The sequence below is a fragment of the Suricata suricatta genome, chromosome 6 (assembly GCF_006229205.1).
Source record: "Suricata suricatta isolate VVHF042 chromosome 6, meerkat_22Aug2017_6uvM2_HiC, whole genome shotgun sequence".
NCBI classification, from domain to species: domain Eukaryota; kingdom Metazoa; phylum Chordata; class Mammalia; order Carnivora; family Herpestidae; genus Suricata; species Suricata suricatta.
Window position 1 is genome coordinate 114,973,149 of NC_043705.1, and position 26,172 is coordinate 114,999,320.

A 26,172-nucleotide genomic window follows, 5' to 3' on the forward strand; every position below is an offset into this window, starting at 1 on the left:
CTCTCTCCTCCTGGCTCATGATTTCAGGGGTCACTTGTTCCAAGTCGGCTTCTAGAAGCTCAGTTTGTACTTCCACTGGCATCTGATTCACCCGCTCAACATGCAGCTCCTCCACATGTACTTCAGTACCTTCTTCCGTCTGAATTCGACCCACTTCCAGGTAACTCACCTGGACCTGCTCTGGAAGCTCAGTCATATGGGAGTCATGCACTTGGCTGTCCTGGAGCAGATCTGGATGGACCTGTTCCACAGTCACTTGTGCTGAATCCACTTGAACTTGAAGCAATGGTAACACATGCACCTTCCCAACTTGTTCTATAATAGTCATTGATGTCACAGGTTCAGTTTGCACACGTGTTTCTACTGAAAGAACTTCTTCAGTTATCAGACGCTCTGAAATATTGTGAGCATCACTGAGATGCCTCCTTAATTCATTGCCTTGCATAAACCACAAGTCACATAAAGTACAATGGTTGGGTTTGTCTCCAGTGTGTATTACCAAATGATCTTTAAACTGGTCCCAGCTGTTAAACACACTGTTACAGACCTGAAATAACCAAACATATGGTTTTAACATTACTAATATTCAAACCGAAAAAAGCATGAATGCGTTTATTCTCTGTAAAAAGAAATTTGAAGATTTTTCTGAAAAAGATTTATGAATAGGGCATTTATAATGTGATCTAAGAGATTTCATAATTCTTTCGTTTATTTGGTCTTTTAGCTGATGTATCTAACGACTTAAATGCATTTTAGGAAACATCTATTGCCTTCACTGCTTAAATGTCATATAAATTCAAGGAATATAAACTACCAGTATTAGAACTTGCCACATAGTATCATTAGCATTTAGAACCATTGCATTATTTGGGATAAATATACACTACTCATGGAAGAAGAGCCCATCACAGCTAGTGAGCCTTCCACTGCCCTGCTCCCAAATCCTCATGTTTGCTTGATGGTTAAGAACAGTTTCAGATTACCTGTTATTTAGGACATTATTTTATTGACATTGGGGTTAAAAAAAAGAAAGGCAACAACCAAAATAACCCTATTCTAATCTCCCGTCCAAGACGCTGGATACTGTTCCTTACGCTCATTCCTTCCAAAGGCCGGTCTATACTTTTACTCTAGATCCTGCTTCCCTTCACTTTTAATGATTTCAAAACCAACTCCTTTCCGAAGGACAGAATACACCCGCACATACCTGACATTCATAAAGCTTCTTTCTTCCCTTTTTTGCCCCCACTCCAGTTTGGCACGCAGTCAGGTGACATTTGAGGGTGCTATTTCTAGCAAATCTTTCGTGACAATTTGGACATTCAAAAGGTTTTTCACCTATTAGAACAGAAAAAATTCTATTGGCAAATCAAGAAAAACAGAAAAAGCAAAATAAAGTTTTTCTTTTTGGTTAATTCTAATAGCACTTTCTTGAAAGGAAGGTCTGAATTGACAATTCAGATGTTTTCCAAAACATCGAGAAGACTCTTATAGAGGTGAAAATAGTAAGTTTTCAGTGATTATTATAATTGAATCTGTAGTCTGAGGAATAAATAAAAATTGGATCTGAGTCTATATTTTTGCATTTCTTCAAAAAGTACATATTTTCCCTTAGGTACAAATCAAGATCAATCTCTGTTTTGGGGAAATGCATCACCATCCATTCCACAAGTATTCTCTGAGCACTTACTAATGTGCCAGACCATGTGCCAGGTGATAAACTGCCCTTTAAAAACTTTGTATCACAGGCTACAGTACTTCATGAATGTGAAATACATACAAATAAACACCTGCAATATAAGGCAGTAGCACAAAAGGAGGAGACTGATTAATTGTGCCTGAAATGCAGTAAGAGAAGTAAAGAAGGAAGTTTATTCTAGGTAGAGAGAAGTATAGATAGAACAACATGGTGGGTGATGAGTAAGGAGGGGAAGGTATCAATAATGACTCTCAGATCTCTTAGAATACCAATCAGAATCAAGAACACAGTAATCCAAGTAGGTGTGGAATACAGTGTGTTGAGAAAGATTATAAATTTAGTTTTGTATGCATTGATTTGAAGGTACTTACAGTGAGAAAGTCTGATAAATAGTTGAACAGACTCCTCCAAAGTCAAATAGACAGTGAACTGATATACAGATTAGGAGTTAACTGTAAGTGGTAATAAAACCTTTGATGTGGTTAAAACTCTAAGTATGTTGTATCATATCAGAATCAAGGACAGAACTCAATGAAACACCAAGTTAGAACACCAGGTAAATGAAGCAGCAAAGAGAACAGAAACAGAACAGCGAGAAGCAAAAGGAAAGAACACTGCGGAAATTAAGAAATTTCAGGAAAGGGGTGCCTGGGTGGCTTACTCGGTTAAGCGCCCGTTTTCACGTCAGGTCATGAACTCACAGTCATGGGTTCAAGTCTCATGCCAGGCTCTGGACAGCTCAGAGCCTGCAGCCTGTTTCAGATTTTGTGTGTGTGTGTGTGTGTGTGTGTGTGTGTGTCTGCCCCTCCCCCACTCGCTTTCTGTCTCTCTCAAAATAAAATACAGATCTAAAAAATTAAAAAAAAATTTTCAGGAAGATGAAGACAGTAAACAAGGGCTAAACTGACCAAAGACGTCAGGTAGAATACCAACAGGGGACTGTATTACCTCTAGCGAGAATACTGTAAGTGATATGGTGGGGTTAGAAAGCAGACTACGGTGGAATGAGAGGCAAGTCCATGAAAACAGTACAGAAATTCTTCCAAGCAAGCTTGGAAGTAGTACAGAGGATGGAGGGTTTTGAAAGATCACCTCAGTCATCTGCTGAGGTGAGGTGTGGGTAGGCTCTGGAGTATTGGACTGAAGGCCCAGAACAGCAATCTGGCAAAGAAAGATATAAATCAGACACCAAAAGGCCTAATTTAACATCTGATACAAATTTTTTTCCAACAGTGCTCAGCAATAATTTCAGGATTTTTTTTTAGAGGGCTTTTTAGAGCAAGTGGGTTCAAAAGCCCAGGGAATGTGCTTAGAATAGAAGAAAAAGTGATTCAAACTCAACAAGGAGGACAAGGTAAGATAGAAAAGTCAGAAATAAGGCAATAAGCTACATGGAAAGGGATACGGAAGGACTGGCAGGTAGAGCCCAGCAGTCAGGGTAAGGGAAAGACAGAGAGGCTTCAAGAGACAGCATGATGCTTGCAGAGAATAGGCTCCAGTGATGAGATCCTGGTTGCCACCGTCATACTAGTCAGGTTACTTTGAGCTATGTTTTTTCCCTGCCCAAAAAACTATAGCTTTTTTTTTTTTTAATGTTTTTTATTTTATTTTTGAGACAGGGAAAGACAGAGCATGAAAGGGAGAGGGACAGAGAGAGAAACACACAGAATCTGAAGCAGGCTCCAGGCTCTGAGCACTCACCACAGAGCCCGACGCGGTGCTTGAACCCACGAACTGTGAGATCATGACCTGAGCCAAAGTCGGAGGTTTAACTGACTGAGCCACCCAGGCACCCCTATAGTTTTTGTATAATGTTTATGAGATGGAAAAATTAGTGCTGGGACAGAAACTCCTTTTCAACTCCCCCGATATTGGGAGCTACTGCTAAATAAAATGGTTAAGTTTTGTGGTTTCAGTAGTACATAATTTCTCACTATAAATGAAACCTACAAATATAAATTGGTATAGCTCCTTTAAATAGCAATTTCATAACATATGCCAAGATTTAAAACATACATATTTTTTGACTTGGCAATTCTGCTCTTGAATATGTATACAAAGATAGATGCACAAGTGTGCTTACTGAGGCATAGTCTCTAACAGTAAAAGACTAGCAACAACCTAAACGTGTGTCACTATAAATAAATTATGGCATACTCATACATTGAAACACCATGCAGCTACACTGGGGGGAAAAAAGTAGATTCCTGAATTTTCATATATTAAAAGAGTTCAGGGGCACCTGGGTGGTTCAGTTGATTAATTCAGGTCATGATCTCACAGCTTGTGGGTTCAAGGCCCAGGTCAGATTCTGTAGTGGGTGTGGAGACTGCTTGGGATTCTCTCTTCCTCTCTCTCAAAAATAAACATTAAAAGATCTTAAGAGTTCAGTATAAATGGCATTACACTATACTACATGCCTCCACTGTGTCCCCCCCAAAAACTGTGTGTGCGCCCGTGTATGGTTACTTGAAAATGCAAGGAATAGATATGGAAGGATAAATAAGAAAATTATGGCAGCAACTGCTTTTGGAGACCTGAAGAAGGAAAGATTCAGTTTTCATTGTATGTCATTTCAACTTTTATGTCATTTGAGCTTTTGCTTTTTAAAACCTTAGCTTAGTAAATCCAATAACATCTAGAATTAGTATCAGATTAATTATATTTTAGATGTGTGGAGAGTAAAGTCTTCGAAGTGCTTTTCCCTATAAAGTTAGTTATTACCCTTATAATACAGACAAGGAAAGAGGTTCAGAGATAAAGCGACCATTTAAGTTCACCATACTGTCAAATGTTAGAATGGGAGCTGGAATCTAATCTTATTTCCAGACTCATATTGTTTCTATGATTCCACATTACCTCTCTGGGAAACAAGGCACAATCATTTGAAGACCTGGCTAAAGGTCACCTTTAGGTTGTCTGTCGTAGGAGGTGGCCCACAGGTAAATCTATCAATAGTTCTGGTACCTCCTCCCACCCTTAAAGTGCTTACCCTTCTATATTTTTCTAAATTAATAAACCTCCAACTGTGCAGCCACCCAAACCAAAGAGCTAGGATTTACCCCCATATCTCACTGGTCACAAAATCCTGTTGATTCTGCCTCCTTAATATTATTCACATTCCCCAACCCTCTTCCACTATCACTGCCTCTACTCAGCCCCCCCATTCTTGCTTAGACTGCTCCAACAGCTTCCTAATTAGACCTCAGGGGTTTCATCTTGCTCCACTCTATCCTGCCAGTCATCACTCTAAAACAGAAATCTGATCCTGGTTTAAACTTCTTTAAAATGACTCAGTTTTCCAAAATAAAATCCGAATTCATTTACAGCAATCACAAAAATAACTGCATGATCCTGGCTCTCTCTCCCTTCATTTTCTCATCTCTTGGCCTTGAACCACTGGTAGATTGTCCGTGATGCCTAAGTGCGTATGCCATGTGGTCAGCCCTTCCTAACTCTTCAGCTACACAAGCTGGCATTCCTCTACTTGCACCCAATCCCCCAGCCTCAACCTACCAGCAGCATTCCAAACAAGCTGCTTCCTCTCTTTCCTCTATGCCTGTGCATGCTTCATTTCTTCTGCCTGGAATGCCCATTCTGCTGGCTAACTCCTTTTCCTTTGGACATCATTATAGTATGAAAGCTCCAGGAAACTCTCCGGTCTCCTCCATCATAAACAGTCCAGGTAGGCACTCCCATAAGACTGTGTGCTTACCTCTATTAACATTTAGCCCGTCACATGTGACTGTGCCTGCTGGTCTCCCCCAACACAACTGTGAGCTCCTTGAAGGCAGAAGACTAAAATTCCTTTACCTCCATGACCTAGCAGGTTGGCATTATCATTACTATTTTCCAAATGGAAACAAAGTAATTCATATGACAAGTAACAGCCAAAATTTTGCAAATCAAGTCACAGATTATAGTGCATGCTTTAAGAACACTGAAGAACCCAAACCACTAAACTTATAAAAGTATGCAAAATGTGAAACTGAGAGGGATATATGTATATTTTGAGGGTAGGAAAACAGGAATGGGATTGTTTCTTCTCTTTATACTTAGTTTGTTGTAAGCAAAAAACAACCTCATCCTTTATTAATAACATAAGCACAATTTAAAACTCTTTACTTATGCTCCTCTTGAATTCACCAAGTCTCTGGTCACATCTGCAACTATCTTGTTACTAATTACTAACACAGTTAATTGAGGTTAAATGCCAACAAAAGTTCAGTTTGCTCTATGTATTAAACTGTTCTTCAAATTGATATATAGTTCTATAATTTTAACAACTTAATTATCTCACATAATTTTAAAGGTAAAGACATACAACATAATATACTTTAGCTCTATATTCTGTGTTTAATCCAAAATACAAAGTATAGGACTTGGAAAGCACATTTTAAGTTCCAAAATCGTCTGTGTTGCCTGTTCTCAACAGGCAAGTGACCAGGTTATGTTCTGGGTAAAAGAGACAATTGCTTCTACTTTTACGATGTTAGAAAATAATATAAAAGTGACTTATTATCTGTTGGGATATGGGAAACCCTTATTAAAACACACTAGTTACCAAATAAACATTTATTTACTAGTTTAATGTGCTGCTGGTATAGTATCGTTTTTGTAAAACTACATTAAAATAGACAATTATTTGTTTTAAGGACTAAAAACTATTACTATAGGCGATTTCTAAATACACAATATACCTCTATGTCTGAAAATCAGAAAACATTTTCCCAAAAGATTTCATAAATACCTATTAGTTACCCAAACTAGTACTCTAAAGCTTTTAAAATCTGTACTGAGATGAAACTAAAGTAGAAGATTCTCTTGCTATTCATGTAACCACTAAGTACTGATCCTAGGGATTTAGTCCCTGAGTACGGACACCAAACATTTAACAGTGAGGGACACCACGTTTATCTGAATCTATCCGTTTCCTCAGCTTCAAGTAGTATACAGCAAGCAACTCAGCACAGCAAGGAATCCATGAAAGAAATTTCTTCAAAATTTTCCAAACTCCAGCAAAGAGAAAGATTCTGAATAGTATGGAATACCTCTGTTGTCTTCAGTGTCCTGAACAGTCTAAACAGCCTTAGCCACCACAGAGAACCTGGGAACAAGCGTCCAGAGTCTGACCCTTGGCACACCTTACCCACTACTCTTCTCCACACCCACAATTCAAGTCACCAGCAGAAGCTCCAGTGTGTGGCACAGGAGACTTAGCAAAAAGGCTTGAGAGGCGGAAGGACAGGGAGTCTGACAGGGAAAATTAGGCACGGGAGACGGGTGCAGAGTCAGAAGGACCAGAGGCCTGAAGTGAGACTCCCTGCGGTCACTCCTGCACGCCTGTGATGGCTCCCAGGAGTATGGCAGTGAGGACTTTACCTTTCTCATGTCCTCTGCTGCCCATCAGTCCTGACACCGTGCGCCCTCAGAGAGATGTGGGCAGAGGAACGTACTCTGTCTACTCAGCCACCAGGTCACAACAGGTGACCAAGTGTACACAAATGTATAAGCATACCGGGGATTTCTGTCAACGTGCTTATCTACGAACAGTGAAGTTTCCCTATAATCAGGATTTTGAAATTTATCACCCTTGGTAAGTAACCACAAACTGTGTTACATGTATTTCTTTTAAAAATATAAAAACTGTCAACGTGCAAGGGTGACAACTACTTTCAAGGTTGATAGCGATTTTGCTTGCAGAGTATCAATATCTCAACAACCTAATACCAAAAGAACAAATGTGAACTCAGCCTGCAGATTAGAAAAAACAGGGGATGGTTTCTGTAGTGCTAATAAAAAAGGGTTTAGACATTTAGACCTGAAGTGAATGTGGGGAAAATACACTTTTATCATAAAGCATTTGCTAATTACCTGTATGTTTTCGAAGATGCTCTTTAAAATGTCCAAAGTGGTCAAACTGTTTTTCACAGTATTGACATACGTGAATTTTTTTCCCAGTTCTTTGCTTCTTACTGACTCCACCTTCTTCGAGGTGGTAACAGTTGAGGTGCTGTTTCCATGCGCTCTCCCGAAGATACCTTTTATTGCATATTTCACACTTGAAACTCTCAGTGGAGTGTGATTTCATGTGTTCCTTAAAATGGTAAAACAATTTAAATGAACGGTTACATTTCTCACAATGGAACAAGTCCTTCACATGTGACAGCTGAAGTTCCACAATTTCAATACCTTCTACCTGTTTGCTTGTGGGATCAGATGCACAACCATCTTCTTCTTTGATCTGCCCTTTCCTATCACCTTGACGGTACTTGCTGGTGATATCTGCCAACAGTGCCAGGGCGGAATCATCAGAGGAACCTGTGCTCTGAATGTACTTTATGGACTGCTTGGCAGAAGCCACCTCCTCCAGCGTTTCGATGCCTTCATCTTCCACTTCGATCGTGCCTTCAGCAATCTCCACCTCAATTTCAACAGGTTCCGATTCTGCAGATGGCAAGGACTCCGTGATAACATTGGAAGTTTCTGCGATCTTTCTTTTTTTTGCTTCACTTTTTCCTGTGGTATTTTCCTCTAGTGGAGCTGAGTTTTCTTTGTTCCTGAAATACATAATGTATGGATTTAAAAATCTGTAAGGTCAATCAAAACCCTAGCAGGGGAACAAACAGGTGAGCTCAAAGTACAATCTATATGGAAAAACAAAACACCAGCTTGGAGGACTTAAACTACCTGATTTCAAGACCTATCTGTGGAGCTGCAGTGAATTACAATGTGATAACTGGTGAAAGGACAGATGGGAAGATTCATGGGACAGACTAAAGTCCATCAGCAGAACCACACTTATTCGGTTAACTGATTTTTGAAAAAGGTTCAAAGTAATTTAATGGCGGAAAGAATTTTTTAACAGTGGTGCTGGAACAACTAGTCTTTAAGTGGAGAAAATAAATCTCAACCATCAAACTTTCAAATCATACACACAAAAATTAGTTAAAATGGATCACAGACTTTAATGGAAGAACTAAAACAATGAAACATCTAAAAAATAGGAGAAAGTTTGTAACACTGGGCTACTAAAAGATTTCTTAAGTAGCACGCAAAAGCAGAAACCTTAATAGCAAAAATTAACAAAAGAGATTTCATTAAAATTATGAACTTTTGCCCTTTGAAATAGTTAACAACAAAAAAGCAAGGCACAAACCAAACAAAACAGCAAACCACAGACCAGAACAAAACACGTGCACACATATATCTGCCAAATCTTGTATAGTCAGTATAAAAAGAATTCTCACAATCCAATAAACACAATCAAAGACAATTAGTAGGGGACAATTATCCATGAGTCTCATGTTTCTGCACATCTTCTGAACTGACAGCTTTTGTTCTGGACTCTCTTCAAAGAGGTCTGCAGTAGAGCCAGCAATCTGGAAAGACAGAGTGTGTGTGGCTCCCTCTACAGCAGAGGGCAGCTTTGCTTACTGTCCATGTAATAAAATCCCCCTTCGGGCGATGGTCACCCAGGTCTGCTTGCAGCCCATTATCTAAGATTGGGCTTCTTCAGCTGTAAACCAAACACATGCACAGCTTTCACTTGGGCCACTCTATGTCACCCCTGTGGGGGAGAAGGAAAAACTGACACAAATACAAAACTCATGATGCTTGCCACACAAAAAGGAAAATCTTTCTAACCTAACAGTCTCATATCCTCTATCAGTATCCACGAAACTGTGCAGGATAAACTGCTGGCTTGCAAACGGTAAAATCTCAGATCTGTCACAGTTCTTGCCAGGTTTTGGCAACAAGAACAGGATGCTGAAAAAGATAAAGGATAAGGCCTCACAGAGCAATTTAATGCGATGTGAGGAAGTCCACTGGAGTTGGCAGTAAACATGTTGACCAAACTGTATGATCAGCTGGGCAAAGCATGATCTTCCATTTAGTTGCCTACTGCTATGAGTTAAACAGTGTCCCAAAAAGATATACTGAAGTCCTGACCCCTCATACCTGTGAACGTAACCTTATTTGGGAATCAATCGGTCTTTGTAGATGTAATCAAGGATGAGGTCATTAGAGTGGGCCTCCTCTAAAACAACTCTGTCCTTGTAAGGAGAGGTACACTGGACACACCCGAGAGAAAGCCATACAAAGAGAAGATAGCAACGTGAATGAAGATGTAGGCAAAGACAGAAGTCATACTCCCACAAGCCAAGGAACACCTGGAGCTTGCAGAGGCTAGAAGAGGCAAGAAGAGGCAAGGGAGGAGCCTCCCCTAGAGGCTTTTGAAGGAGGATGGCCCTGCCAATACCATGGATTAGGATTTCTAGCTTCCAGAACCACGAGACACTAAATTTCTGTTGTACCCAGTTTGCGGTACTGTGATGGCAGCCTCAGAACACTAAAACACCTGTTAGTGAGGAAAAACTAGGAGGGTGGCTGCGGGAGTACTGGGCGGGAAGTTCAAGGACAGCTGCTAGAATGGCTCCCTGGTTGTTGCAAACTCTCTCATGATTGGGAGAGAATCCCTCTACCAACCTAGTGGTCAGTCTTAAGTCCAATCCATCAAAACTATGAAGATTCACAGGTGGGAGCAGAAGTGGAGACAGAAGGTCCCGCCCTTTCACAGACAAGTTATCTAAACCAAGGATGACAAGAGGGAAATTTGCAACTGCTACTAACAAAAACGAGTCATTAGAACTCTGGCTGGTCCACAGGAGACGTGAGGGGCAACACGATGCTTGCCAAGAAGAACCGCAACGTCTGGGCAGGCCTCATGCTCCTGCACGTCATGTCCACCTCAGATCCATTTGGAGAGGACAGTAAAAGGTCTCAGGTTTTTTCCTGCAATGTGTCCTGGCTGCCATAATGGTGCCACGGTGCTCTTTGGGGAGCTCTCCAAGACAAACTCCTAGGATGAGGCACTGTCTAGTAAGTCTTCCTGCCAACTGGATTTTACAATACTGATGAAGATGAGTCACTGGGGAATAAGAATCCAAAACAATATAAACTCCTGTGGTCAGGCCTCCTGAGAATCCCCCTAACCTTTGTATGTTAAACTGGGTAAAAACATAAGAGATGGTATCATAACAACAGGGCAGCAAATGTCTAGAATTAAGGTACACTTTTTGAATTATGGTACACTTTTTTTTTTTTTAAGAGAGAAGAGTGCAAGTGGGGGAGAAGAAAGGTGGGGAAATCCTAAGTGTGAGATTTGATCTCATGACCTGAGCTTAAGTCAAGAGTCTAATGCTCTACCGACTGAGCCAGCCAGGCTCCCCAAACGTACACACTTTAAAAATCCACCCCAACTGACAAGCAAGGTGGACAAGGCTGTTGAATCAAGCGGTCCCCCCAAACTGAAATAGATGGTGTCAGTAATGATGACCTTGCTGCCTGACCGAGGGCTCTGGATGGGATGAGAACACTTATTTGTTTAGTCAAGTTGCACGCAGCTCCTACGCTGCTTGAAACGAAAAGTAAATGTGCCTTGCTCACTGGCATGGAGTTACTTTCTCCTTCCATCTCTCTCTCTTCTACCTCCCCTCCCCTGATGCCCCGATGTCACCTACTTGTAAGAAGATAATTAGGGGTGGAGCCAAGGTCTCCCTGTTCCCAAGGTATAGTGAAGACCCCATCCAAGTATGCTGAGGGAAACTCAGAAATAGGAGACTCAAATTTTCATGGCTCTGTTAGATTCAGGTGTCCAAGTCACCATCATGGGGAAAGGAGGCACTTACATTCAAGGTTTAGGGGTCCAGGCAAGGTTCACAGCAGGAATGGGAGGCTGTCTTAACCCTGTGGGTGGAGCTGATTCTACATACTGGTGTTGTGTTGACATGTGAATGTACAGCAGGAATTGATAAGAGATTTGCATTGCTCTATTCTGGCAGTATTAGAGGTGGACTGTCCCAAATGGAAAGAGCCATAGTTTACTGGAAGAAACTCCTCTGACAGGTGCCACTTATGGCCGGTGAGGGTTTAGCACAAGTGTCTCTATCTTGTGACACCTAAAGTTTACACTGTATGGATATCCTGTTGGCTTATAAACTAGAGTTCTCAAAGGCCCCGAGGTCACTGTTAGCACACCTCCACCAGTAGGTGTTGCTGATAAATCCCCAACAAAATTCATGGGCCTGCTCACTAAGTGAAGTTTCTTGGGACTAAGTGGGTGGATTCATGACACCCAACCCCTCCAGCAGTAAAAGAAAAACTAGGTTTCTTTCCCTCCTCCCTCTCCCTACCAAAAATGAGGATCAGCATCTTATTGTACTTTTTTGAGTTACCGGAGACAGCATGTACCTCACTTGCACATCCTACTTCCTACTTTATATCAGCTAATTTGAAAATCAGCATCTTTTAAGTGGGGCTCTAATCAAAACACTGTACTGGACATTGTCCACCAAGCTGTGGCACACTCTCTATTTCGGAGGTCCTACAACTCTTACTGCCCCTCTGAGCTAGACGTCTTGGACTCGGATGCCTTTGCAGAGTAGAGCTTCTGACAAAGAGAGGCAGGCTCCACCCACAAGGTATACCCTGTGGTTTTGTACTTGTCAATTTCCTAACACATCTGTTAGGCACATTTCCTTCGAAAAGAAAGGATTAGCTTGCTGTTGGGCTCTTGTTTAAACTGATGCCTGATTCAGTGAGGCTTTGAGGCTCTCTAGCATGATACTGCCATTTGGGAGCATGTCAACTAGGACTTTATGACTAGCAAGGTAAAATGAGCCCACTAAATCTCCTTTCTCAAACAGAAATAAGATACTCAAGAAAGCAATTGACCTATTGGCCTACATTAAAAAAAAAAAAAAAAAGGTAGCTCCCTCACTCTGATGCCCACAGAAAGCCAGTAGATCGAAGGGGTCTTTGATTCACTAATGGTCTGGCTAAACTCAAGACTGATGGTATTCCCTGGGCTGCTGCAAATGGTCAGCTTTAGCACCAACTCCACAAAACCAAAAGTGGATGTGGCTGCTGTGCTCAGAGGGCATAACTCAAAAGATTTCTTCACAGCTCCAGACAACATTCTTCACAATGACCCATGTTATATTATACTGACCGCTGGGCCGCTGCCAGGGGCCATGCTGTTTGGAAGAGCTAGAAATCTTGGCACATTAAGGACCCCTATCTTCGGGACTACAACTGTGGAAACGAATAGCAGCTGCTGTTCAGAACTATCTGGATCACTGATTCAGAAGCCTGTGGTAAGGCCTGTTCTCTAATGATACCAACCAGAATGTCAGAGGCTGATCAAGGCTGTACTCACTGCCTAGACTTGCATCACTGACCCCTCGGATCCAGTATTATTCTGAACATGGTGACATATCCACCATCTGACTGAGCATAAAGGACCCTATGTTTCTGATGTAGAAGTTGCCACTGGATGCCAGACTTGTGACACTCACCAAAAGCTGGCCTGTCTTATAGTGAAGGAGGCCACTGGACCTCTGACCCCATTTTAGGGCCATCAGTATGTCTCACCAGTGTTGACACTTTTTAAGGTCACAGTGCTGCTGTTCCAGACTCAACTTTTGATTCTGGCCACATCACTGTGGCCCTTGACACTAATTTGTGTCATGTTTAGCTTTCTAGATCACTTGCAGTCTGATAAATCTGTGCCAAAAGCTACTCAATAACTGGCTGACAGTCAAGGTATTGAGGAACCCTTTAAGCTCCCCACCATCCACAGACACTCGTAACATAGAGCAGTGTAAAGCCTGCTTGAACACTGACTCAGGAAGATTTCTGACTGTACTTCCCTCTCATTCTTTGTCAAAAATCTGAGTAAGGCACTTTGGTCATTAGACTCAGCTGTCCCCAGAAAGGGATTATCTTTTCTCAGCTGCTTTCTGGGTAATGATCAAGACAAAATGGGTGGGAAGTTATAGAAACCTACCTGGAAATTTGAATTCCGCCCTGATCATTCTTAGACACAACCCTTTTCTTTCCCACTGCAATGGTAACCCTGGCACAGCCTGGCTGGTATCTCTTCCAGGTGACAGCGCAGTCAAAAGTGGGCTTAGGAGATTCAAACTTACTTCTAGTTCAGCTGGATTATCTTTGTGAACTGACACCATTTTAGGTCCTAAAAATAATGACCACTTGGCTGAATATATGGCTTGCCAAGTACACTTAAGAGTGCCCTTGTGGGGAGCCTGGGTGGCTCAGTCCATTAAGCATCCCGCTTCGGCTCAGGTCATGAATTCACAGTTCGTGGGTTCGAGCCCCGCGTCGGGCTCTGTGCTGACAACTCGCTCAGAGCCTGGAACCTGTTTCAGATTCTGTGTCTCCCTTTCTCTCTGACTCTCCCCTGTTTGTGCTGTCTCTGTCTCTCAAAAATAAATAAAAAACAGAAAAAAAAAAAAAGAGTGCCCTTGTGAGGCAAAGTGTGAGATACAATGGATCTGTAAGTTTTACGAAAATGCCTTGTGTCCCTGACCTTTCTGGATGAAAAGTCTGGATAAGACGGGATGCCTGGAAAAGAGTGAAGTTATAGCTACCAGAATGGAACACAATGATTCTGTGGAGGAGAAGGGAGAGGAATAATCCTGGCGCCCGAGGAGAGAAAATCTCAGACTCCAGAGGTATGGGGGAAGAAGGGATTAATGGTCTTTGTACCTTCAGAACTGCCCCCACAGCCTTCCTTGGGTAGGAAAATGCTCTGATGCAGCTCTCCCCAACTGTTGCAAGCAACATTTAAACGGATTACTAGATCTGCCCTCCCCTGCCAGATGATTCTGACCACGATTTGATGATCATTTTCCTTAACTTTACCAAGAAGTCTTCTGGAAACAGCAGGGGATGGCCAAGTTCCTGCATGTTCCATGCAAAAACAAGTATTTGTCCCACTACCACACCCAAAGCTGAGGCTCAGTTCATGAAGTGGATAATTAGTTACCACACAAATAATTAATTCAGGTACTGACTACCTTCCCGAGGACTAAATTCAATCAGGGAAAGGGGAAAGCCACATTTGAGGCCTGTGCCCCTGACTGATGAAGGTCCTACTCTGGGGCACAAACAACTGTAAACAACACTTTCTTGCCAACCACCTATAATCCCCAGGGACCATATTTATCATGTGTGAGCCAGTTACAGACTTCTTTCCCTCTCTAAAGTATACTGACTTGTACTTCAAGAGTGGGTAGAAGACATTATCCAGTGTTTAGCCAAACACCACTAGTAGATGAGTTTAGTTCTCAGATGACTGCAAAGGTCTCCCTGAAATGAGGCAACTTATGGTTATCTGGGAGCTTCCTAGAGGAATAACTGACTTGTTACTTATGTATGCTCCACACATAATTTTCCCTATAATGCAAATCATCAAAATAAAAATGTGGCCCAAAACCTGTGCCGGACTTAAACCTATGTGATCAAGGACACGACTTGGGCCCTGGAAGGCATTCATGTCACCCTCAAATTACTAGGTAGGGTTAATATGGATAGACTTGCCCTAGACCTCCTCCCTATGGGCCAATGAGGAGACTGCACCATGTGCTAAAAGATCTTGCTATACTTGGATCAATGCTTAGGGCTAAGTGGAAAGGTCAACACAGAAACTAAAGAAAAAAGCTACCTGGCTTTCTAGAAATTTGGTCAGCTGGCCGTGTCTAGGACCTTAGAAAAAGGGTGGATGGTTAAGTCCAGCGGTGCAGGGTGGCCAAATCCTGCTCTTTCAAGTTCTACTGATAGTTCATTAAATCCAGTGTGAAAAAAACTGAATGGATTAGGACCCAGTCCCTACTGGTCAGATTAATCAGAGTAGCCACAGAATAGTATAATCATGGGAAAATTTACCAGAAGCTAAAATAACACAGAAACAAGGATATTGTTGGAAGATAGCTCTCCATGTTTCTGCATGTCTTGTAAACAGACACTGATAGCCTTTTGCTCTGGATCTTTTCAATGTTGTCTGTATAGCAAAAGCCTTTGAAGAAAGAGCTTGTCTTCCCCCCAGTGAGGGACAGGTGCATCTATAGCTCATTATAAAAGATTTGGGTTTCCTACAGCTCAGTGCTCCTCAGTGTGATGCAAACCACTGTGAGTACAGCACACACCTAGGCCACTGTATCACCCCCAGGGGACTTGCATGTGGGCTGAGGGGGACAAGAAAAATTTATATGAACATGGAGTTCATGCTGCTTCTTATGCTGCGAGAGAAACAAAGTCCTTTTTTCTCTGACTCAGGAAGTCTCCTGTCTTCTGCCAGCATCCAAAAAACGGTAACAGGTCAATTTATTAGCTTGCAAATAGGATGAAATCTCAGACCCTTCACAGTTCTTGATGATGAACCCAATTTAAAAATGGCTAAAAGAGGGGCGCCTGGGTGGCTCAGTCGATTAAGCATCCGACTTCGGCTCAGGTCATGATCTCACAGTTCGTGGGTTCGAGCCCCACGTCGGGCTCTGTGCTGACAGCTAGCTCAGAGCCTGGAGCCTGTCTTCGGATTCTGTGTCTCCCTCTCTCTCCAACCCTCCCCTGTTCGCGCTATCTCTCTCTGTCTCTCAAAAATAAATAAAAAACAATAAATAAATAAATAAATAAAAAATAAAAATGGCTAAAAGATCTGAACAGACACCTTGCCAAAGATAAGCACATGACAAAAAAAGCATATGAAATCATGTTCATCATTAGTTGTTAAGGGAAAGGCAAATTAAAACCACTACATACCTATACCAGCACAGCTCAAATAAAAAGGCCTGAGCATATCAAGTATTAGCAAGGCTGTGGAGCAACTGGAACTCTCATATGCTTCAGGTTGGACTACAAAATGGCATAGGAATTTGGAAAGCAGTTTAGCGGTTTCTTAAAAAAAAAAATTAAACACATCTATCATACAACCCAGCTATTCCACTCCTAGGTACTTACTGAACAATGAAAGCACAGCCATTTTATCTGTAAGAGGTGGAACCCTAATGTCCCTCAACAGGTGGTACAGCCATACAACAGAACACTACTCAGCAATAAAAGTGAACAGATTAGTGATACCCATGACAACACTGACAATCTCTAAAACATAATGCTAAGTGAAAAAAGTCAACCAGAAACTACACTGTAGGAATCCATTTATATGACATGCCAGATAAAACTACAGTGATAAAAACCAAATCAGTGGATAACTGAGGCTGGGGATTAGGGTTGACTAGAGAGTCATGAGAAACTCAGAAAGGGGAAAACGTTCCTGTCTTGATTATGGTGGTGATTACGCCTCTGTATACAAACGCCAAAATCCAAACTCTATACTAATTGGGTGAATTGTTTTACACGTAAATCACACTTCAGTAGGCTGAAGAGAAAAAAATCTATTGGGCAACTGCTGCTCCCTAACAAGTATCAGGAACCTGCTCATACACAGCTTTAAGTGCACAATAATGCAATTCCAGCAAAGCAAAATAAGGCCCCAGTATTTTCCTCAGTGTCATTCAAAAAGCTGACACCGTATGCCGAAAATACTTGCATAATGCGAATGTGAGAAGAGCACTTAATTCACCTTCTGTATCCACAAAACAATTATACGATAATCTTCTCAGTATAGAATTACCTTAACCAGTCAATTTAACCACAACTAAATTAACTTTTATTCCTTAATTGCATTATTATAATAGCCAATATGTAATGCTGCTGTCTTCTTGATTTTAGAGAACTCTTCAGAGGATACTGCATGCCTAACGGCTCAAGAAACAATTCAATATGGTACTATGTTTACAATGAAACACACTCACTGATGATTGTAATTACTATACAGACCCCACTCTTATACTAATAAATCTTCTCCCCAAGTTTCTAAATAGGCTTGGGAAAAGAACTGTGCCGTTTGTACCTTCCTCTGACAGTGACTATACACAAGGAGCTCAATTCCTGACTCTCATAACCCCAACCTAGGATATTGTCAGAATATGGCAGAGTATGTCCCACTGTTCTGCTGCCAAGGACTTTGCCCACAGCTGGATACTAACTTACTACTTTGAGCAGCAAGGAGAACTACACAGATAGAACATTTTTTCAGAAGGTTCTCATCCAGGATTTAACCACATATCTGATACTGCCCTATCCATATTATATTCCCTTTGGTCTACTTCCATTGTGAAAAGGTATGACATCAGGTATGTATCCTCAACATACCTCTATTTTGCTACCCAGGTCTCAGCTCTCTCTGCAGGAGTGTTGATCTGGTTTTAATGGGCATGCACCCATCCATCCATTCACGAATGTGAACTGGACACCTTCTCTGTGTGAGGCACTCGGCATTAGAGAATATACATACCAAGCTCTTGGTTTAATCTTGAACTCTGTCATCAAACTAATTAAAAGCTCATTAGGAGAAATGGTACTTACGGATGATTACAGTTCATTTATTCTTTAGAATTATCCTAATTTGTATCTTTTGACTAAACCACACCAGTGAGTTGGACTAAATTATTTTGCCCCACATGCCAATGGATTTTACCAAACTGCACTTTAGTGTTATGCCAATGACATCATAAGAAACGCAGCCAGGAGATATTAATAATAATATTAGTTCACATTTAGAGTACTATATACCACTCACCATGCTGAGCATTTTACGTGCACTAATTCATTAAATGCCTATAAATGGTACTTTCTTTGTAGAAAGTACCATTATTACCCCTTTTGACAGATGAGGAAACTGAGGTGCTGACAGGTTGAGTAACTTCATTATGTGGTAGAAAACTAGGCTATTACCCAGGCAGCCCAACTCCAGAGCTCTTGCTCTCACTCTATTTTTATTTTATTAATATATATATATATTTTTTTTTAATTTTAAAAACAGTGAGTGTACATGTGTGTGAGCAGGCGCAGGGCAGAGAGAGGGAGAGAGAGAATCCCAAGCAGGTTCCACACTTAGCACGGAGTCCCAAGAGGAGTCTGACCTCACAAGTGGGAGATCATGCCCTGACCCAGTTTCAAGAGTCGGAGGCAGAACTGTCTAAGCCACCCAGGCGGCCCTTTCTCGGTCACTGTTATACTGCCACCGTTCGTGATGCAAGATGCTTAAGTCTTTACTCGTTATGGCATTTAATGTTTTCTTAACACTTTCGATGAGAAATTTTGTGTCTTAATACCAGAAATGACTCTGAAGCAACTGATTTGTTCTCATAATCATGAATAATATAACTTGAAATTTCTCTTTCCTTTTTCTTTGCATTAGATACATCAGATTCAGAGCTAGATTTAGCCCACTTGCAAGTATACAGACCTGAGGGGCATGCATATTGACTACCATATTTCTAACCTCACTGGTTGTGGCCCCACGTGGCCTATTTATCTTCATCCATTTCCTCACCTACTTTTAAACAGGACTATGTTAATCTTTGTAAACCAAATTCTTTTTTAGAATACAGCATGGTACAATTAACAACTCAAACCCAACAAAACAACTCCTTAAAAGCTGCCTAGTCCTCCTGATTTTATTAGTTACAAAAGATGTTACTTTAATTAACCTTAGCAGTTTTTACATAAGGACAAGAAATCAAGTGTGAGAGAAAGAGCACACAGTATCTAGGATTTTATATATCCTTAAATATTCTTAATTTCAAAATGTCAGTCCTTTATGGCATGACGCATACAATAAATTCTTGACTAACAGGGGGCACATGACTGAACAGAACTATCTGAGCATCGCTAAGAAAAATAAGTAATTACCTGACTTCAAGGGCTTTGATAGCTTCTAGCATTTGCAGAAACTCTGCTGCTTTCCATACATCATTGGCTTCTTCTTCCCCTTGTATCATTAATTTTGCTGTATATGTGAACTCAATTAAATGACGGAAGGCCATTTTACTAACACCTGTAAAAAAAGAAAAAAGATGTGCATTAGCATGTTTGCCCATTGGTTCAAATCTTCTAACATTTAGTAAAGAAAAAAAAAAAGCTCAGTGTTCAAAACCTAATTAGTATCTGAAACTTGGAAAATTACTTCCTGGTGGAATTCTCATTAATAGCACAGTAATCCTGTAGCCAAGTTCCAGCACTAACTATGAAACTACTTTATGATCTTTCCTAATGCTCTTACGAACAGTAAAATCGATCACTTGAATATATGGATTGGCTAACTATTACATGTCACACATACTATGTTTCTTGCCAGAGATCACTGCATCAACTCAGCTCCACATCTTCAAGGGCTTTCCACAGCTCAGCAAATAAAGTTCCATACCACCCTGCCTTTATTTCAAGGTACTTCACCACTTTTCTGTTTACCACTATGTTTCCTTCCAAATTTTAAACTGTATCCATCCCATACTATATACTGATCCTTAAACAAAGGATCACTTCTAAAAGCTTCCTTGCCTTAACACTTACCTCCTTAACAAATGCTTAATCACTTTGTATCTGTAGAAGTCCTACGGCCCTTGAAGGCACAATTCTAATGCCACACCCTTAAAGAAACTTTCTAGTACTTCCCCCAGGTTGAACCTGTTCAAATAATTAAAACCCATGGGTGTCTCTGGACTCTAAGTTACAGGAGGGAAATGATTTTTGGCTCTGTACACTCACCTCACGGTATCTAGAACAACGCTCCCTAAAATGCAGACAACGTAAGAATGAATAAGGGCTAACATCACTTCCAAAATTAAATTTCCATGATTCCAACTTTTCTTTACAAGTTTTATGTTTAAATTTTGGCCCCAAAGGATATTCTATCTCCTTGTGCTCTTCAATGCTATATATTATTGTTTCAGTCTGCTAAAGCAAGGCTACAAAAATCTATTGAAAGAAACAAATAGAAATCCACTTTTATTTATTTTCAAGGATTTTAAGTAATCTCTACACTCAAAGTGGGGCTCGACCATAAAACCCCAAGATCAAGAGTTGCATGCTCCACTGATTGAGCCAGTGAGTAACTCCAAGAAAAACTACTTTTAACACAGAACTTTTAAACTAAGAAATGCCCAAGTCCGAAGTGCACACAATTTGCATAACTGCAATACAAAAATACTTTTATGTTCTTCCTATGCACTTTATACACCTGAATAAGCAAACTAAAAATAACTAGATTCTTTGAAAGTTACTTTTATTTGGGTCTCTCCTAAATCTTTGTTTTCCTGATTGTCTTTTCATCATGTAATATGAAAGTTATTATATGAATGTAGCCTGAGGTACAAATAACTAATTTAAGGAGTTTTGATCAAATGTTTAAAAGTTTAACAGAGTCCTTTGCTGGGACCCCTGGGTGGCTCAGTCATTAAAGCGTCTGACTCTTGATCTCAGCTCAGGTCATGATCTCACAGTTCATGGATTTGAGCACCACGTTGGGCTCTGCAATGACATCTTGGAGTCCGCCTAGGATTTTGTCTGTTCCTTTCTCTGCCCCTTTCCTGCTCTTTCTCTCTCAAAATAAATAAACTTGAAAAAACCAAAACCAAAACCAAAAAAACTACTCCTTTGGAAAAACAGTATGTAGGGGTGCCTGGGCGGCTTTGTCAGTTAAGCATCCAACTTTGGCTCATATCACAATCTTGTGGTTCTTGGGTTCAGGGCCCGTGTCAGGCTCTGTGCTGACAGCTCAGAGCCTGGAGCCTGCTTTGGATTCTGTGTCTCTCCCTCTCTCAATCCCTCCCCTATTTGTGCTCTCTCTTCCTGAAAAATAAACATTAAAACTTTTTTAAATGTGTATTTTTCTTGAAATGGAATGACATATATAATACTACAAATACCAGGCATGACTCCAAACACATCACAAGTATTAACTCAATCCTCATATCAATCCTATGGAGAACTTACTAAAATAATCCCCATTTCAGATAGGAAAACTGAGGCACAGAAAAGTTAACAACTGTGACTTTGGCAAGTTACTGAAGAGATGAAACTAGAATCAAACCCAGATGCCTTGACTCCTAAGTCCAACATAACGATTTTTAAATAAGATGATGGCAGGAAACACTCCTGCTTAGAAGAGTTTGAATACCTACAGCTTAATTCACTACAGGCCCACAATCTCTTATTCAGAATTCCAAAGTTCCCCAAATCTCTTAAGACCAGAAGTTTCCCCATTAATTTGGCAGCAATATTTGCTTTGACTGAACATTAGGCTATTTATAGTCCTCATCCCACTTAGAGTATATATTAATGGGCTACTCTGCTCAAGTATTATTTGGTTACAGGATGTCACCCTAGACCCCACTGGGAGTATAATGTAATACACAGACTGCATTATCTTTAGAGAATTTGTAATTTCAGGAATCATCTGGCCTTCAAGGAACTGAATAAGGAATTACAGACTTAGTTCCCAATTTTGGTTAATTAGAATCATTGCATATTTAACAAAAGAATGAGTCTCTGATCCCTAGAATCAAAATTGGGATAGGACATTTTTTTTTATAAGCACCTTAGCTGCTTACGTCACCAGTCCAGCACTAGTCCTAGGAATAAACCACTGACCTAATTAGCCAATATGGACCGAACTGCTAACACCTGCCCAGGTAAGTGATGTGGTGACAGATGATGCACAGTTGCGAAAACACTTTATTCTTTATCAGGACTAGTTTGGTAACTTCTGCTTTTTCATCAGTCCCTTGCTCGTCTCATAAAAGAAGTGTGCAGCAGAATATAATTTTTCTGCGTATCTAAGAAAACTGTCAATATGAACACCTTAATCTGAATCTTTTTTCTGCTTAGGAAGAAGCAAAACAGGGCAGCATTCTAGATATATAGAGTGAGGTCATTATTCATATTTTACAGATGGAGGTTAAAATTCTAGCTAAGATGGAGAACGCATACTCCACCTTATCTTGTGTACTGATTTCAATTAAAAATCCTGGGCAGAATACATAAAGAAAATATATAAGGACTCTGAAAAGATAAACAGAAGCAAGCAGGCTGGAGACAGCAATTAAAACTCAAAAGAGCAGCAGTGAGTTTCCTGGTTTTTATTTTTCCTCTCATATATCCCAACTTACACTTGAAGACAGCCCAAATCCCGTAACTATGTAACAGGTACAGAGAAAACTCTGGCTAGAGAACCAGGAAAGGGAATGGAGAGCACATGGGAGGGTGGGGGTGGGAACGACTTGGTTTTTATTCCTCTCACCCTGCCTCAAGGCAAGTCCCAGTTCTGATGCTGCACACCTGTGGCTGGTGGCCACCAAGCAGGCACTAATTCGTAGAGAAGGTTCTTCTTTCTGACAGAAATCTAGGAATGATCTCCAAAAGCATGGAGAGAATTATTTTTTTTCTTTCGCCACTTTGTCCAGGAAATGGATCCCACTGTGGAAGTCTATGTCAGCACAGGGAAGCTACAATCCCAGTTTTCTAGCAAGAGGATCAGGAATAGTTGATTGTAGGAGCTAAAGTTCAGAAGAAGACAGAAGAGGGGCTAGAGAAAGGTCCTTGTGAGAGCAAGCAGTCTAGCACTAGCCACCGAGCTCCATGGGTGGAGCTGACGTCAGGCAGCACTGCAAAGGGCCTGAGCACTGCACTATTATGTGGACCCAGGTCGGCACACCAGGTGCCCGAGCAGCACAGCAAAGGTTTTGAAAAATAAACTGGAATCGCATCCACAGCCCACATAAGCCCAGACTGGACCTATACCAGGTTGACTGCCTGCTAAAAAAAAAAGAACAAAACAAAAAACAACAACAACAACAATGAAAGCATCATTCTCCAGAGGACTTTAACAGCACTGAATGTCATAACTTTAAAATGTCTGTAACACAGTGAAATCTTACTTGACATATCTCACAGATTAGAAAAAGAAAAGGAAGCCACCATGTCCACGGTTATACAACTGACAAAACAGTAGAGCCAGAGCAACAAGGCAGGTTTTCTAATTACATGCCCAGGGCTTTCTTTATAGCCAGGTGACCAAGACAGATTGTACAGAGATCCTAAAGTTAAGGGCTTAAGAAAACAGAGCCAAGGGGTGCTTAGTCAGTTAAGTGTCTAAGTCTTGATTTCAGCGTTGGTTGTGATCTTGAGGCCTGTGAGTTTGAGCCCCGCTTCAGGCTCCTCACAGACAAGTGCAGAGCCTGCTTGGGAGTCTCCTTTTCTCTGCCCCTTCCCTGCTCACATGCACTTTCAAAAATGCACTTTCAAAAATGAATGAAAACATTAAAACAAGTTTTTTAATAAAAAAAAAAAGAAAAACAAAAACAGTGGATCCAAACTGATTCTTTAAAACTGAACCTAGCAAATAACAAAAACAGTAAATGTTCTTACATTTTCTCATCTGTCATATTAAGTACTGAAGGCTTGTATGTGCTATACTATAATGAAAGTAACAGGTCAGAGCCACTAAAAAGTACAAGAGACAATCTCAAGGTGATTGTCTCCATAAGAGAAGACCCTCCTTCTCCAGGCATATTCCTTGCTCCAAAAACAATGCATATTCTGGATGGGGGCCACTTATCTGCTTAAAAAGCAGAAGTCGGCTCCTCTTTGAAATCTTTCTTATCTCTCCAAGGTAGACTCCTCAGAGACACCATTCCACAATAAAAGTATCTGCAATACTTTTTGCTCTCTGTTCTGTATCTGTTGCTCATCTGTGATTAAATTTGCAAAGTCTTTGAAGTCTTATTCAACAATTCTTCATTCCCGGGTCCAGCACAATCATAAACACCTAACAAGCATTCAATCTGACAAATAGCCCCAATTTCTTAAGCTCTGACAATGCACCAACACTATGCTCGGCACTCTGCACATGTTATTTCAACCAATCATTACAAGCCTATAAAGAATTGAAGAATTTTCAGATGAAGAGACAAATATGCAACTGAGGTAAAGTAACGTGCCAGGTGTCACACAGTACCTCAGGTAAATACATGACTGAAATCTTGCCCTGTAACAGAAACTAATACCATGTAGGCAGCTAGATTCTCACTCTAGTAAGAGTGAGAACGCCTGTGGCTGTCCATCACAGATAATGAAAAGATCATCTGTGATATATCAGCCAGAATGCTGAACTGGAATGTCCAACTGCCCCATCATGAGGAATATGCTTAACTTTTCACATTTTCTTTACTCCCCAGGGCACCAAATTTTCCCAAGGGAACAGTGTTTCTAGGCAACTCATTCATAACAAAGAATATATATATATACACACAGTGAAGAAGATACAAAACCAAAACTCAAGAACACTGGAAGAGTTAAAATTCTGTATTTACGTAGACAAGTATTTCCTACAGTTTTGGATGGCGGGGAGGGATAAGTAATGTAGTAGCAAAAGATAAAAGCATGGCAATACACAAAATGAATCCCTTACTAACTAGCTAGGCAATACTGAGCAAGAGACCATTTAGAGCCTGCTCCCTGATGTGTAAATTGGAAATAATACCACTTACTTCAAAGGACTGCTGTAAACCTCAGAAAATGCATATAAACTAAAGAGAACTATAGCTAGCACTTGGGAAGCTATTACCGCAAAAATCAAGCAAGTACAAAAATCATTTTCTACTCCAAGGCAGTAGTATCGATTGCATGAGTCCTTCCATTCCAGATTCTATATCCAGTAGAACTTCTGAATACTACTTCAGTTCATCTTTCCCAGCCTTTTCCATAGTAGGACAGCTCACGTCATTTTGTGCACGTCATATGAGCCTCTGCTAGTTGGAAGCCTCTACTGTAACCCTTGGCATACCTACCAGTCTGAAACATAGATGGGAATTCCCACAGATGGGAAACAAAGATGGGAATTCACTTCTAATACATGTTTTCAAAAGAGTGACCACTGGTTTTAGAAGTGGAAAAGACTCCTTTAAGAGAACAACGTCTACCATCTAATGTAAGGGTTTTCCCTGGCAGATCATTTTACCACGCAGTTTACTCAAAGTAAGAATTCTCAAGTGTTAAGAGAACAATTATCCAGTCACCTAACAGGAACCATTGATGCCTACTTCCTATAGTACACTTCTTTATCAATTATAATGTTTGCTAAATACCATATTGAAAACAAGCATTTACCAGGGTGCCTGGGTAGCTCAAGTTGGTTAACCATCTTCAGGTCACGACCTGGTGGGTTCGTGAGATCCATGTCCCTTGTCCCCTGTGTCGGGCTTGCGTTGCCAGAAAGGAGCCTGCCTAGGATTCTCTCCCTCCCCTTTCTCTGCCTCTCCCTCCCCTGCTTGCATGTGCAACATGCAAGGGTGTGTGCTCTCTCAAAATAAGTCAATAAAAGAAATTTAAAAAAACAAACAAACAAGCATTTACCTTCTATCTCCACCAAAGGTTCCTGAGTAAACTCCTGAAAGAATTTGTAGAAGAACTTACTGCAAGCAGCCAAAACAGCTTTGTGGGCCTTAAAATGGTGTCCTAGATTAAAAAAAAAAGAAAAGAAAAGAAAAAGAAAGAAAAAAAAGTATCATATGTATTAAAAAATCAAAAGTAAAATCATAAAACAAAGTAGGAAATTATAAAGTAAATCTTTCTTCTAATACAATCATTAGGACTATATAAATTCCTGAACTAAAGTCAGAGTATACTAAACAGCTATCTTGATAAATTTCAATTTCAATTAGACAACCCAAATCTTTACCTCAAAGACCTTTTGAAGTCAATTTTAT

The 26,172-nt window shown here is 40.6% G+C and overlaps 1 protein-coding gene across 6 annotated transcripts in view; it reads right to left on the reverse strand.

Moving 5' to 3' along the window:
- Positions 1-26,172, reverse strand: part of ZNF131 (zinc finger protein 131) — a 29,653-nt gene that overhangs the window by 1,407 nt on the left and 2,074 nt on the right. For 4 of the 6 annotated variants that reach the window (XM_029940934.1, XM_029940933.1, XM_029940935.1 and 1 more), the window contains exons 3-7: positions 25,820-25,921; positions 19,319-19,463; positions 7,574-8,259; positions 1,208-1,338; positions 1-547 (exon numbers count right to left, since the gene is read on the reverse strand). The exon at positions 1-547 is cut by the window's left edge and continues 1,407 nt beyond it. In XM_029940934.1, coding sequence (XP_029796794.1) covers positions 1-547; positions 1,208-1,338; positions 7,574-8,259; positions 19,319-19,463; positions 25,820-25,921 — 1,611 coding nt within the window. Of the gene's footprint in view, positions 548-1,207; positions 1,339-7,573; positions 8,260-19,318; positions 19,464-25,819; positions 25,922-26,172 lie in introns of those variants that run through there. The other 2 variants (XM_029940936.1, XM_029940937.1) reach the window with 2 other exon arrangements.